Here is a 15,506-nt window from a genome sequence, read left to right as displayed (position 1 = left end):
ATCTAAACCCAAAGACAAATATTGTTACGCATGTGCTTAGTGGATATTATTTGTTATGTATTTAATAAACAAGCTACAATCCATAACAACAGAGATTAGGTATAAAATAAGGAAAGGGGAAGGGGGCAGATAGATCTCTCTAGAAAACAGAAATAGAATAGAGAGTTCTAGATGGATGGGGGAAACTAGAATGTAAGGACCAAGTGGGGAGAAGGAGGAATAGGTAGATGAGGAAAGGAATGGTGAGGGACAGCTAAAAAACTAAAAATAAGGGCCATGTGAGAGATAACATGAAAACCTAATAGAAGCTTTGTAAATATATAAATATATGAAGGCAATCTAAACAAAACTGCCAAATTATGGGGGACATGGGGCCCCAAGTGGACATCTATAGCCACCAAATGACGTTTCTAGTACCAGAATTAGGATGCGTCTAATTGAGTTGATGGCCAAACAGGTCCCTTAAGAACCCCAGGTTGTTGCCAAGGCTATGGGTTTGGCTCTCCACAAATTGACAGCAAGGTCCTATTGCTGAAGACAACATACACGCCACTCATTGAACACAGGAAGTGATGGTGCACAATACCAAAGGAGAAAGGTAGGCACCAGCACAGCTACAAACTACTTGATGTACACAAGTTAGCCTGCCTGCAACATACGCTGGCACAATAGTGGCACAGGCCTTGTGGGAATAACCAACCAGTATCTCTGTGAGATGGAACCTATCCAGACACTGCCCGGCTTGCCAAGAACCTGAGAAGAGATAGTCCAAGGACCTAGAGAAAAGCAAACGCTACTAATCTACTACAGGAACGTAGTAGCAATTAAATGATTGCTTAAAAACATTCTGCTATTCTTAGATCAGTGCCTGGCTTACCCATCATCAAAGGAGCTTCCTCTTGGAGTAGATGGTATGGGAACAAATAAAGACCTACAGCCAGGTAATGTGCAGAGGAGTGAGAGATACTCAGTTCTCTTTGGGATGTCTCCTCAAATCCCTACCCTCAGGGCTCAGGGAACCCTGCAGAAGAGGAAGCAGAAAGAGGGTGAGACCCAGATGGAATGGAGAACAAAGAAACAAGGCCTTCTAGGCACAGCAGAACTGACTGACACACATATGAACTCGAAGGCTGTGGCAGCATGCACAGGACCTGCCCAGGTCTGCACCAGACGGGAGTCCAGGCTCTGTGAAGACGAGTGGGCACATGCCCTCACCCCAAATCCAGAAGCTATGTCCAACTGGTAAGGGACCACTTGCAAATAAAAAATCAGTTCAGGCGGATAGAGCCCCACTGGGGACACATACCAATGCCCGACAGTAAATGGCCAGCACCAAGCGAACTCTACGGCATCTTTGGAAGTACTTTATTTCATAATACTCTGTCAGGTTTTTGTTTTGTTTTTCTTTTTTTGTTTTTTGTTTTTTTTTTAACACCTTACATTTCTTGTGAATAAACATTATGGCTTTAGTATTGTTTTTTATGGGATTCCTGTCTGTACGAATGTGGATTTCTTATGTTTTTCTCCCTTTGGATCTTCTTTCTTCTGTTTGTTTCTTTTGTCCTATCCTGGTTTGTTTGTTTTTGTTTTGTCTGGGTAGGGTAATGTGGCATTTACTGTCAATCCGGAGCATAGGAAATGGGCAATAAACAGGTGACTTTTCAATCTAAAGCACTGAGTAATTCCACACAGACAATCTTAGGAGTAACCTAAGCAGGAGGTGAGTATGGGCACTCAAACTCATTAGAAATAGGGAAGAGGAAACAAAGTGAGATGCTCAGAGGATCTTACTAAGCTCTGCTAGAAAACCTCAAGCTCACTAGTAGGAATGAAAATATACAAGGAAAAAGCATAAAGATATTTGGTTTTATAAGATAATCATGGTAAAAGGGCAAAACTACATGAAGGTTGAAAATATATTCTTTAAGAGTCAGACAGATTAGTTTAACTATACACTAGTTTTATGAGGATGGAAAGTTTGCCTAAGTTTCAAAAGTTGTTTTTTAACTATCCATTTTAGACACCAAGAATACTTATCACATAGTAAGTCATAATTAAATCATTTAAAATTATTTGGTCATAAGAATGGCTAACTCATACTATGCACGTCATAGAGATGATACTGATAACATCATATACAAATCGAGATGATGTTAGCAATCAATATATGTCACTAAAAGGAATGTTTGCAAGAAGTGAGAGTTTCCTTAACTAAGATAGTGGGTAGCTAGAATGGAGACCAGGATCAGAGAAAAAGAATTACATAAGCAGAATCTATGCATTTCTGTTGGGGAAGATGCATGAGTGGGTGAGGCCATTTGCCAAATCAGCCCTAAACACTAAGAGGTGATTATCAAAACAGATGAGCTCTCTTTGAAATGTTACGTATGGTATCTACAGTCAGTTGCTTGACAGTTTATAACTGGAGGACACACATCAAAAGAGAAATGCTGCTAAACTCCAAAAAAAAATAAAACAAGAAGAAAAAAAAACCATAGAAATACAGAAATCAAGTTATCTTCAGCAACAGTCTGGTCAAAGAATGGAGACAGACAGATGATAGATAGATAGACAGACAGACAGACAGACAGACAGACAGACAGACACAGATGTTTTCTTACACTTCAAGTTTATCAATAGCACAAAATTAAGTCATCACTCTATATAAAAGGTAATTGAGCTAACAGAAATCATCCAGGATCAATTGTGTTGAGCCACATTGTAGGAGTTGATAGAATCTGCATAACTGAATGCACCACTCGAAGGACTCCATGGCTGTCACAAGAAACCTCCTGCTGTATGAAGGGAAGGCCAACTGTATGCTTTCCAAAGACAAAGGCTGCTAAACTCAACCAGAAAAGGGTGCACACTTCCCTGGAAAACAGGAAAACTCAGAGAAAGGGGAAATAGAGTTGCCGGTAGTTTTATTTTTAAAGGCCTCCTCCTCTTCCTCTTTATTCTCTTCTTCCTCCTCTCCCTCCTTTTCTTTCTTCTGCTCCTGCTCCTCCTCCTCCACCACCACCACCAGCAGCAGCAGCAGCACCACCACCACCCTGCACACATGCCTTCCTGAAAAGCATTTCCCAAGGGCCTCATCACAGCCATTTCCACACTTAGTCATAGTCACAGAGAGATAGATACACTGTTGGGCAAGGCAACACACATATATCAAATAACACACTGGGAAACAGAGATATTATCCGCACTTTCATCAACTTATTCGGATCATAGAGATTTTAGGATAATGCAAATTTTAAAATTGTTCCTAGAAGACCTCTAAGAAAATTCCAGATACAAAGTTTTCACTGTACTTCTCTGCTGCAGTCTGAAAAACATAGGGCAAAAGCACTTCAATAATTGCAATCAGGAAGCAAAGCTGGGTACATTCTGTTTTTTCCACAACTGTTCAGTCTTAATCTCCAGGAAAGGACACCATGCTCGAAGCTTCAGTTAAATGAAGATACACTAAGAGAAGAAAAGTGAATATGTACAATGCAGATAATGATGTCAAAGTGCTCTGGACTCTCTCAGTCAAAGCCTACGGAAACTACTAGTTAATAGCTGATTTTCTGCTCATAAGTATGTATCTTTCTACATACACCCTTGATGGAATTAGTGAGAAGGTGAGAGAAGCACATGCTTGCATGCCTGGGGGCAGCAAAAACAAAGACGAACGTACACTTTATTAACACAATTCCAGCACTCACTCTAAATATCCCAGAAATGCATATATAATCAGAAGTCCGTAAGTGGTACGGATACATCATGAAGATGATAGTTACCATCTATATGTTGGTCAAAATAGTGCTAACATTTAGACATCTGCTTTAAAGAGATACATTGTTTTACCTGCTTTTACAAGCCATAAATGTATACCCTAGTTAACATATTACTGACAGGATGATGAGAAAGAGCTCCTGTCAGATGCTGGCCAGCTGGGTGTTTGAGACAAAATGCACAGCCCCAGCTGACTAGTTAGAGGAAGTCTGGTGAGGTACAATTACAGAGGCATATGACAAGGCTTCACGCCTGACTGATTTGAGAAGCCATGACATGGCTTTAAACAGCAGTCCTCCTGATCTACAGTCACAAAACAGCAATAAGTCAACTGATACAACTGTGTAGTATCATGATTTATTCCTCTGCTTTGAATATATGAGACCATAAAACGATGTGCTAGTCTGCTAGGATTCACTCCGGCTTAAAACATGAGGCCTGCCTACAGCATGCATAAAATCAACGAGCTTGTCTGGGACTTTCAGAAGCCATTCAGTGTACTTAGCAGTACGTACATCAAAGAATACAAGCAAAACTGATGATGTCCTAACTCAATACACTTAAGCATGTAAACACATGGTAACACGAACACTACACCACACTTCCATGAATGGGAAAGGGCTCATTAAAAGTTCTGAACCATAAAAGAACTGATGACTGCTTTACATAACTTAAAACTAATGATAACGTGTATACCTTTATGAAAACTACACATTATCTTAACTACAAACAGAATATGAAGAATGTCATCTTCAAGTTACCACCAATGAAAATCACCAGCAAGTTCCAAGGCTGGCACACATTTTAACTGTGAAAATTATGATGGACAAAGAGTAATGGCCAAGGGGAAAAAAAATCTCACAAAGTAACAATAAAATTAGGAATATTAAGACACTTTAGCGTGCATTCATTCTTAACAGTAACTCAAATGCTTACTGTATATGTACAAAATAAACAAGGGATGTAAAGCAGCTTCATGCATTAATGTGGAGCATGACAAAGTGTCTACGATATATGAAAATACAAAACAGAAAAAACTTAGTACCAAGGCAATTATTACTCTTCCTTTGTGTGTTTTAGTAATTTCATTAAAGTTTTTTAAAAAAAAGTTTTTATCTAATTTATGTTTTAAGACCTTGGCCTTATAAGTCACTCCACAAGTAATTTACAGCACTTGCATTTATTCAGATTGCATATACAAGAAAGCTCTTCAAGGTAGCCCCTTCCCACAGATAAGAGTGTAGAGATTATAAAAGCAAATCTGAATTACCAGTAGTTTTCAAAACCCTGGGTTCAGATTTACTCGTGCGTTTTCCTAAAGAGCTGTTATATTTTACCCAAAGAGCTCACACACAGCTTTGTCCCAAACTGTTTGAATTGTACCTCATTAGAGAGAGATTCCATACAAACACACACACACACACACACACACACACACACACCCTTTGTACACAATACAAACCTACCATCCACTCCAGCTTGTACATACTTATTTCACCTTTTATAACCTGGTACACACTCCACATGGCATAACAGCTGCTTTTTCACTCGGCTGTTATTCATGCCAGTTTAACAAGAGCACACAAACCGGCCTTGGTTGCCTTACTGCTGAATTCATAGTGTCGAGGACACTGACAGGCACAAAAATATTGTAAGCATGAATTTCTTCCTAAAACTACAAGACACCTCATATAATATTCTCTGTCATCGTGAAAATAATTCCCATCAGAAATATCCTTAAAATCTTGAAATTATTATGTGTGGAAAATAAGGAGGAGCAGGAAGGGGAAGATAAAGAATGGTCCTGTACGAGTGGCCAACCTGAGAATCAGTCAGAAGGATTCCTCAGCAGCTCTAAGAGGAAACCATAACGGGGGTCACTCAATAGTCCTTATATCCTGATGCTATCTCCTCATATCTACATAACTTACTTCCAATATGCACATATTTTCAACTTAAAAGATAATGATTGTAACAGTATTATTTATTCAGTATCTCAAGTTCATGTGAGTTTGACGCGAGGACCGTAGGTGTGTTCCGTATAAGGAATGACCACCTGATTTGGTTTACACTTTGGATCCCCTGCAGCTTTAGGTTTGGGAGTGGGCATTTAACTGCTTTGAAATGCTTTGGATTTAGTTTTGTTTTTTTTCAATTTTAAGACATACAAAGTTTACCTCATATCTGCATGCACCACGTGTGTGCCTTGGGCCCATGAAGGCCAGAAGGAGGCATCAAGTCCCCTGAACTGATGTTACCACCACAGTGAGCCACCACGTGGGCGCTGGGACCACACTGGAGCGCTCTGCCAGAAGAGCCAGTGCTAACATCAGCCACTGAGCATCTCTCCAGCCCAATAAACCTCCCTTGTAATTAAACATTGACTCGATAACCTGGAAGAATGCTAAAACTGTAAAATGTAGTCTAAAATGCTACAGTTTTCTAAAAGGAGAATTTTATTTCTAGTATAGAATAAAATACTGAGGATACTTTTGTATAATTTCTATTTGTATTTGTATAAAATTTGTATAAAATAAATGAAGAAACAATATATTTAATAATGGTTTTAATATAGGACAGTTTATTCAATTAACTTATTTTATACATTCTGAATTTGAAAATACTTAAATTTTATACTTAATGAAAAAATATTCACTGAAAATATGAACTCTAGCAAAATACTTTTGAATCTTCTTCTATAGCCTAAGAAAAGCTCTTGTATTCTGCCTTTCTCACAGTAATGAAGAGCTTCCAGGAGAACATCAGACTGAGTGCCATAAAACCTGTGATTGATAAAAATGCTACTTTGACTTTTAAGTTATTATCAGCCTGAAGAGCTCCTCCAAACCAGGACTATTATAGGCTCCCCTCCTAGGCCCCGAGGCGACAAAGATGAATCTGCTATTACCTGGTTAGGATAGCAGCTATTATCATGACCCGAAGTGTCTTTCAAGTAGCTCCGATGGAAAAGCTACAAGTGAATACTAAAGATCTCATAATAGCTCTTAAGAATTCTCCACGTGGTCAAGGCACTAAAATGAACTCCAGAGAGTTTAAAAGGGGGAAAAAACACCTCTTCTCCTGATAAGGAAAAATAATTAACCGACTTAATGCATCTGAGAAGCCTTCTATAAATCAGACCTTTATACTTCAAGAGCCAGATAAAAACCATATATTAAAAATATGTAGATATTGTCTTTTAAGTACACAGAGCACAATTCTAAATCTGCAGACATGTCTAGGTCTTTTTGTGAAGCACTCAACACGTGTTAGTCAAAGGGGCCCGAGTGAAGGACTCACAGTGCTTAATTTGCTCGAGGTAATAATGATGCGCCTCTCGTGCAGCATGCTGGCGTACAACCGCAGCATGTTGTTCACATCCACAGCTACGAAGTACTCCGTCAGGTTTCTCTGCACAAAGGAAAGGACTGTTAGAGCTACCGAACACATGAATACAAGGGAAAACATTTTATACATTTATCAGTTCAAAAGATGGTATTATTAAAATGGCATTCATTAAAAATAATTAAATCTAACACTATTCTGATGACATAAGCAGGGTATATTCTACTGTCATTTAAAGCACTACCTATTATATGCAAGCATTTCTCAAAGGACGATCACAGAATCCCACATCCTAGTTTTCCTCCCCACACTGCAATCTCCCCAGCTCCAGCCGAAACCTCATGAATTATCCTTAAAGCATGTATTCAAGGATCCCAGTTTTAACCAACTACTCCTGGTGATTCGCATATCCACCAATGTCTGTGAAACTACTATGCGGGAAGACGGCACTTGAATTACTTCATTTTTACCATGCCTTCTCAGTACCAAAGGTACCCAATGGAGAGGGTGGGTTATATACATTCTTTTGCTTCATTACTAAAGAAAATATGTAGGTTTTACAGCCCAACAGGCTTCCTTTTACTACTATAATCAAATGTAACTTTGTGATGTTCTAAACTGATTCAAGTTAGAGGATGCTGGGTAAAGATCTGAAAGGCTGAAATGTTTTTGAGCAAGAATATAGGAGATCTATCTCTCAACTAAATAAAGTCCAAAGGCTCACTAAGTGGTGTTCAACTGGTGGGAAGAGCTTGCTTCCCACTTTCTCTGAAGCTTCCTTCGCCTTCTGACTCAACATTACCTTTGCAACCTACAACCGAACTACAGTTTGATAGCATCACAAAGACTGGCCGTCTCTACGTGAAAAGTCACTGCCCTCAATACTCAGCACTGTGGATGTTTATAATCTGTTTCCCTCAACAGGACAGTGGAAAAGTGTGCCGGGGGGGGGGGGGATAAAACTTCAGTTTCTTATATTCTCAGTAACCAGACTTTAATAGAATGCTCATTTCTTTAAATATTTTAAAATATTAGTATGGAAAGATGAAATTAGAGCTTTCCTTTAGCTCAGCAGGTAAGCCATTTGCCTTCAAGCCTAATGACCTGAGTTCAACTATTGGGGCTCGAATGGTAAAGGAGAGGGCTAAACTCATAACTTGCCATCTGACCTACACAAATTCTATCATATTCTCCCTCCCTCCTCATAGATATGCACATACATACAGACAGAGAGACATACATAATGTGTGTGTAAAAAATTGAAATTAAAAAGCAAAATTAAAACTATAAGCTGTGGGAAGTCCCACACCCGCGGATCCCGGCCCGCAGCAGCTCTCTGCTCCCAGACCCGGTGAGAGAGAGACCCAACCGCCTGGTCAGGTGGGCACTCCTGAGGCTGCAGAGCGGAAGAGACCACCAACACTGCTCACCCCTGCCCACATCCCTGGCCCAAGAGGAAACTGTATAAGGCCTCTGGGCTCCCGTGGGGGAGGGCCCAGGAGCGGCAGGACCCCTGCCGGAGACACCGCCGGACCCTGAAGGAAACAGACAGGATAAACAGTTCTCTGCACCCAAATCCCGTGGGAGGGAGAGCTAAACCTTCAGAGAGGCAGACAGGCCTGGGAAACCAGAAGAGACTGCTCCCTGCACACACATCTCGGACGCCAGAGGAAAAAGCCAAAGACCATCTGGAACCCTGGTGCACTGAAGCTCCCGGAAGGGGCGGCACAGGTCTTCCTGGTTGCTGCCGCTGCAGAGAGCCCCTGGACAGCACCCCACGAGCAAACCTGAGCCTCGGGACCACAGGTAAGACCAAATTTTCGGCTGCAAGAAAGCTGCCTGGTGAACTCAAGACACAGGCCCACAGGAACAGCTGAAGACCTGTAGAGAGGAAAAACTACACGCCCGAAAGCAGAACACTCTGTCCCCATAACTGACTGAAAGAGAGGAAAACAGGTCTACAGCACTCCTGACACACAGGCTTATAGGACAGTCTAGCCACTGTCAGAAATAGCAGAACAAAGTAACACTAGAGATAATCTGATGGCGAGAGGCAAGCGCAGGAACCCAAGCAACAGAAACCAAGACTACCTGCCATCATCGGAGCCCAATTCTCCCACCAAAACAAACATGGAATATCCAAACACACCAGAAAAGCAAGATCTAGTTTCAAAATCATATTTGATCATGATGCTGGAGGACTTCAGGAAAGACCTGAACACACTTAGGGAAGCACAGGAAAACATTAATAAACAAGTAAAAGCCTACAGAGAGGAATCGCAAAAATCCCTGAAAGAATTCCAGGAAAACACAATCAAACAGTTGAAGGAATTAAAAATGGAAATAGAAGCAATCAAGAAAGAACACATGGAAACAACCCTGGATATAGAAAACCAAAAGAAGAGACAAGGAGCTGTAGATACAAGCTTCACCAACAGAATACAAGAGATGGAAGAGAGAATCTCAGGAGCAGAAGATTCCATAGAAATCATTGACTCAACTGTCAAAGATAATGTAAAGCGGAAAAAGCTACTGGTCCAAAACATACAGGAAATCCAGGACTCAATGAGAAGATCAAACCTAAGGATAATAGGTATAGAAGAGAGTGAAGACTCCCAGCTCAAAGGACCAGTAAATATCTTTAACAAAATCATAGAAGAAAACTTCCCTAACCTAAAAAAAGAGATACCCATAGACATACAGGAAGCCTACAGAACTCCAAATAGATTGGACCAGAAAAGAAACACCTCCCGTCACATAATTGTCAAAACACCAAACGCACAAAATAAAGAAAGAATATTAAAAGCAGTAAGGGAAAAAGGTCAAGTAACATATAAAGGGAGACCTATCAGAATCACAACAGACTTCTCGCCAGAAACTATGAAGGCCAGAAGATCCTGGACTGATGTTATAGAGACCCTAAGAGAACACAAATGCCAGCCCAGATTACTGTATCCAGCAAAACTCTCAATTAACATTGATGGAGAAACCAAGATATTCCATGACAAAACCAAATTTACACAATATCTTTCTACAAATCCAGCACTACAAAGGATAATAAATGGTAAAGCCCAACATAAGGAGGCAAGCTATACCCTAGAAGAAGCAAGAAACTAATTGTCTTGGCAACAAAACAAAGAGAATGAAAGCACACAAACATAACCTCACATCAAATATGAATATAACGGGAAGCAATAATCACTATTCCTTAATATCTCTCAATATCAATGGCCTCAACTCCCCAATAAAAAGACATAGATTAACAAACTGGATACGCAACGAGGACCCTGCATTCTGCTGCCTACAGGAAACACACCTCAGAGACAAAGACAGACACTACCTCAGAGTGAAAGGCTGGAAAACAACTTTCCAAGCAAATGGTCAGAAGAAGCAAGCTGGAGTAGCCATTCTAATATCAAATAAAATCAATTTCCAACTAAAAGTCATCAAAAAAGATAAGGAAGGACACTTCATATTCATCAAAGGAAAAATCAACCAAGATGAACTCTCAATCCTAAATATCTATGCCCCAAATACAAGGGCACCTACATATGTAAAAGAAACCTTACTAAAGCTCAAAACACACATTGCACCTCACACAATAATAGTGGGAGATTTCAACACCCCACTCTCATCAATGGACAGATCATGGAAACAGAAATTAAACAGTGATGTAGACAGACTAAGAGAAGTCATGAGCCAAATGGACTTAACGGATATTTATAGAACATTCTATCCTAAAGCAAAAGGATATACCTTCTTCTCAGCTCCTCATGGTACTTTCTCCAAAATTGACCATATAATTGGTCAAAAAACGGGCCTCAACAGGTACAGAAAGATAGAAATAATCCCATGCGTGCTATCGGACCACCACGGCCTAAAACTGGTCTTCAATAACAATAAGGGAAGAATGCCCACATATACGTGGAAATTGAACAATGCTCTACTCAATGATAACCTGGTAAAGGAAGAAATAAAGAAAGAAATTAAAAACTTTTTAGAATTTAATGAAAATGAAGATACAACATACTCAAACTTATGGGACACAATGAAAGCTGTGCTAAGAGGAAAACTCATAGCGCTGAGTGCCTGCAGAAAGAAACAGGAAAGAGCATATGTCAGCAGCTTGACAGCACACCTAAAAGCTCTAGAACAAAAAGAAGCAAAAACACCCAGGAGGAGTAGAAGGCAGGAAATAATCAAACTCAGAGCTGAAATCAACCAAGTAGAAACAAAAAGGACCATAGAAAGAATCAACAGAACCAAAAGTTGGTTCTTTGAGAAAATCAACAAGATAGATAAACCCTTAGCCAGACTAACGAGAGGACACAGAGAGTGTGTCCAAATTAACAAAATCAGAAATGAAAAGGGAGACATAACTACAGATTCGGAGGAAATTCAAAAAATCATCAGATCTTACTATAAAAACCTATATTCAACAAAATTTGAAAATCTTCAGGAAATGGACAATTTCCTAGACAGATACCAGGTATCGAAGTTAAATCAGGAACAGATAAACCAGTTAAACAACCCCATAACTCCTAAGGAAATAGAAGCAGTCATTAAAGGTCTCCCAACCAAAAAGAGCCCAGGTCCAGACGGGTTTAGTGCAGAATTCTATCAAACCTTCATAGAAGACCTCATACCAATATTATCCAAACTATTCCACAAAATTGAAACAGATGGAGCCCTACCGAATTCCTTCTATGAAGCCACAATTACTCTTATACCTAAACCACACAAAGACACAACAAAGAAAGAGAACTTCAGACCAATTTCCCTTATGAATATCGACGCAAAAATACTCAATAAAATTCTGGCAAACCGAATTCAAGAGCACATCAAAACAATCATCCACCATGATCAAGTAGGCTTCATCCCAGGCATGCAGGGATGGTTTAATATATACGGAAAACCATCAACGTGATCCATTATATAAACAAACTGAAAGAACAGAACCACATGATCATTTCATTAGATGCTGAGAAAGCATTTGACAAAATTCAACACCCCTTCATGATAAAAGTCCTGGAAAGAATAGGAATTCAAGGCCCATACCTAAACATAGTAAAAGCCATATACAGCAAACCAGTTGCTAACATTAAACTAAATGGAGAGAAACTTGAAGCAATCCCACTAAAATCAGGGACTAGACAAGGCTGCCCACTCTCTCCCTACTTATTCAATATAGTTCTTGAAGTTCTAGCCAGAGCAATCAGACAACAAAAGGAGATCAAAGGGATACAGATCGGAAAAGAAGAGGTCAAAATATCACTATTTGCAGATGACATGATAGTATATTTAAGTGATCCCAAAAGTTCCACCAGAGAACTACTAAAGCTGATGAACAACTTCAGCAAAGTGGCTGGGTATAAAATTAACTCAAATAAATCAGTTGCCTTCCTCTATACAAAAGAGAAACAAGCCGAGAAAGAAATTAGGGAAACGACACCCTTCATAATAGACCCAAATAATATAAAGTACCTCGGTGTGACTTTAACCAAGCAAGTAAAAGATCTGTACAATAAGAACTTCAAGACACTGAGGAAAGAAATTGAAGAAGACCTCAGAAGATGGAAAGATCTCCCATGCTCATGGATTGGCAGGATTAATATGGTAAAAATGGCCATTTTACCAAAAGCAATCTACAGATTCAATGCAATCCCCATCAAAATACCAATCCAATTCTTCAAAGAGTTAGACAGAACAATTTGCAAATTCATCTGGAATAACAAAAAACCCAGGATAGCTAAAGCTATCCTCAACAATAAAAGGACTTCAGGGGGAATCACTATCCCTGAACTCAAGCAGTATTACAGAGCAATAGTGATAAAAACTGCATGGTATTGGTACAGAGACAGACAGATAGACCAATGGAATAGAATTGAAGACCCAGAAATGAACCCACACACCTATGGTCACTTGATTTTTGACAAAGGAGCCAAAACCATCCAATGGAAAAAAGATAGCATTTTCAGCAAATGGTGCTGGTTCAACTGGAGGGCAACATGTAGAAGAATGCAGATCGATCCATCCTTATCACCCTGTACAAAGCTTAAGTCCAAGTGGATCAAGGACCTCCACATCAAACCAGACACACTCAAACTAATAGAAGAAAAACTAGGGAAGCATCTGGAACACATGGGCACTGGAAAAAATTTCCTGAACAAAGCACCAATGGCTTATGCTCTAAGATCAAGAATCGACAAATGGGATCTCATAAAACTGCAAAGCTTCTGTAAGGCAAAGGACACTGTGGTTAGGACAAAACGGCAACCAACAGATTGGGAAAAGATCTTTACCAATCCTACAACAGATAGAGGCCTTATTTCCAAAATATACAAAGAACTCAAGAAGTTAGACCGCAGGGAAACAAATAACCCTATTAAAAAATGGGGTTCAGAGCTAAACAAAGAATTCACAGCTGAGGAATGCCGAATGGCTGAGAAACACCTAAAGAAATGTTCAACATCTTTAGTCATAAGGGAAATGCAAATCAAAACAACCCTGAGATTTCACCTCACACCAGTGCGATTGGCTAAGATCAAAAACTCAGGTGACAGCAGATGCTGGCGAGGATGTGGAGAAAGAGGAACACTCCTCCATTGTTGGTGGGATTGCAGACTGGTACAACCATTCTGGAAATCAGTCTGGAGGTTCCTCAGAAAATTGGACATTGAACTGCCTGAGGATCCAGCTATACCTCTCTTGGGCATATACCCAAAAGATGCCTCAACATATAAAAGAGACACGTGCTCCACTATGTTCATCGCAGCCTTATTTATAATAGCCAGAAAATGGAAAGAACCCAGATGCCCTTCAACAGAGGAATGGATACAGAAAATGTGGTACATCTACACAATGGAATATTACTCAGCTATCAAAAACAACGAGTTTATGAAATTCGTAGGCAAATGGTTGGAACTGGAAAATATCATCCTGAGTGAGCTAACCCAATCACAGAAAGACATACATGGTATGCACTCATTGATAAGTGGCTATTAGCCCAAATGCTTGAATTACCCTAGATCCCTAGAACAAACGAAACTCAAGACGGATGATCAAAATGTGAATGCTTCACTCCTTCTTTAAATGAGGAAAAAGAATACCCTTGGCAGGGAAGGGAGAGGCAAAGATTAAAACAGAGACTGAAGGAACACCCATTCAGAGCCTGCCCCACATGTGGCCCATACATATACAGCCACCCCATTAGACAAGATGGATGAAGCAAAGAAGTGCAGACCGACAGGAGCCGGATGTAGATCGCTCCTGAGAGACACAGCCAGAATACAGCAAATATAGAGGCGAATGCCAGCAGCAAACCACTGAACTGAGAATAGGTCCCCTATTGAAGGAATCAGAGAAAGAACTGGAAGAGCTTGAAGGGGCTCGAGACCCCAAAAGTACAACAATGCCAAGCAACCAGAGCTTCCAGGGACTAAGCCACTACCTAAAGACTATACATGGACTGACCCTGGACTCTGACCCCATAGGTAGCAATGAATATCCTAGTAAGAGCACCAGTGGAAGGGGAAGCCCTGGGTCCTGCTAAGACTGAACCCCCAGTGAACTAGTCTATGGGGGGAGCGCGGCAATGGGGGGAGGGTTGGGAGGGGAACACCCATAAGGAAGGGGAGGGGGGAGGGGGATGTTTGCCCGGAAACCGGGAAAGGGAATAACACTCGAAATGTATATAAGAAATACTCAAGTTAATAAAAAAAAAAAAAAAAAACAAAAAAAAAAAACTATAAGCTGTTTGCTAGTGAATGTAAGATAGGGTAACTAGAGAGAAAGAAAGAGAGTAAGTCTGTATGAGACTTCCAAGTGACCGGATCATGGCTGAGCCCGACCACAGTAAGCAGCCAAGATTCTGTGCTTCTCCAGCACAAAGGGCAAGGATTCATTATTAGACCTGAGAACCTGGATGGCCTATCCCAAACCCACATTGTAAGATCAAGGTCGTGCAAAGCCTTTTCCTAGGATTTATTTGAGAAACCCTTTCAATGGAATTCATAAGACTTATCTTTCTAAAAGTTTTAATTTGATAGACTTGATTTAGTATTAGAAAAATTACAGTTGTGGAGCTTGGGAGGTGGATGACTTGGTAAAATGCTTGCCGCTCAACCATAAAAACCTGAGTTCACATCCTCAGGATCCAGGTAAACCTGAACACCAGGGCAGACTCCTAGAAAGGTAGCACTTGGGAGGTACAGGCAGGTGGGTTTCAGAAAGGATTGGGAAGCACCAGCTGCAGCCCTTCTCACAAAACAAGATGGGGATCACAGGACATCAAACGCTGTCCTCTAGCCTTCTTATGCACTCTCGCGGTACATATACATGTATGCATACACATGGGTAGCCACACAAATGAACCCATCCACACA

The 15,506-nt window shown here is 40.3% G+C and overlaps 1 protein-coding gene across 10 annotated transcripts in view; it reads right to left on the bottom strand.

The window, feature by feature from the left end:
• Dennd1b (DENN domain containing 1B) overlaps positions 1-15,506 on the bottom strand; it is a 227,656-nt gene that overhangs the window by 104,292 nt on the left and 107,858 nt on the right. For 9 of the 10 annotated variants that reach the window (XM_063272684.1, XM_039091333.2, XM_003751245.4 and 6 more), the window contains one exon: positions 7,078-7,188. The exons of the other annotated variant lie outside the window; for it this stretch is intronic. In XM_063272684.1, the coding sequence (XP_063128754.1) occupies positions 7,078-7,188 (111 nt within the window). The remainder of the gene's footprint in view (positions 1-7,077; positions 7,189-15,506) is intronic. 10 annotated transcript variants of the gene reach the window in all.

The sequence above is a fragment of the Rattus norvegicus genome, chromosome 13, assembly GCF_036323735.1.
Source record: "Rattus norvegicus strain BN/NHsdMcwi chromosome 13, GRCr8, whole genome shotgun sequence".
Lineage (NCBI taxonomy): Eukaryota > Metazoa > Chordata > Mammalia > Rodentia > Muridae > Rattus > Rattus norvegicus.
This window is presented reverse-complemented; position numbering and strand designations above follow the sequence as displayed.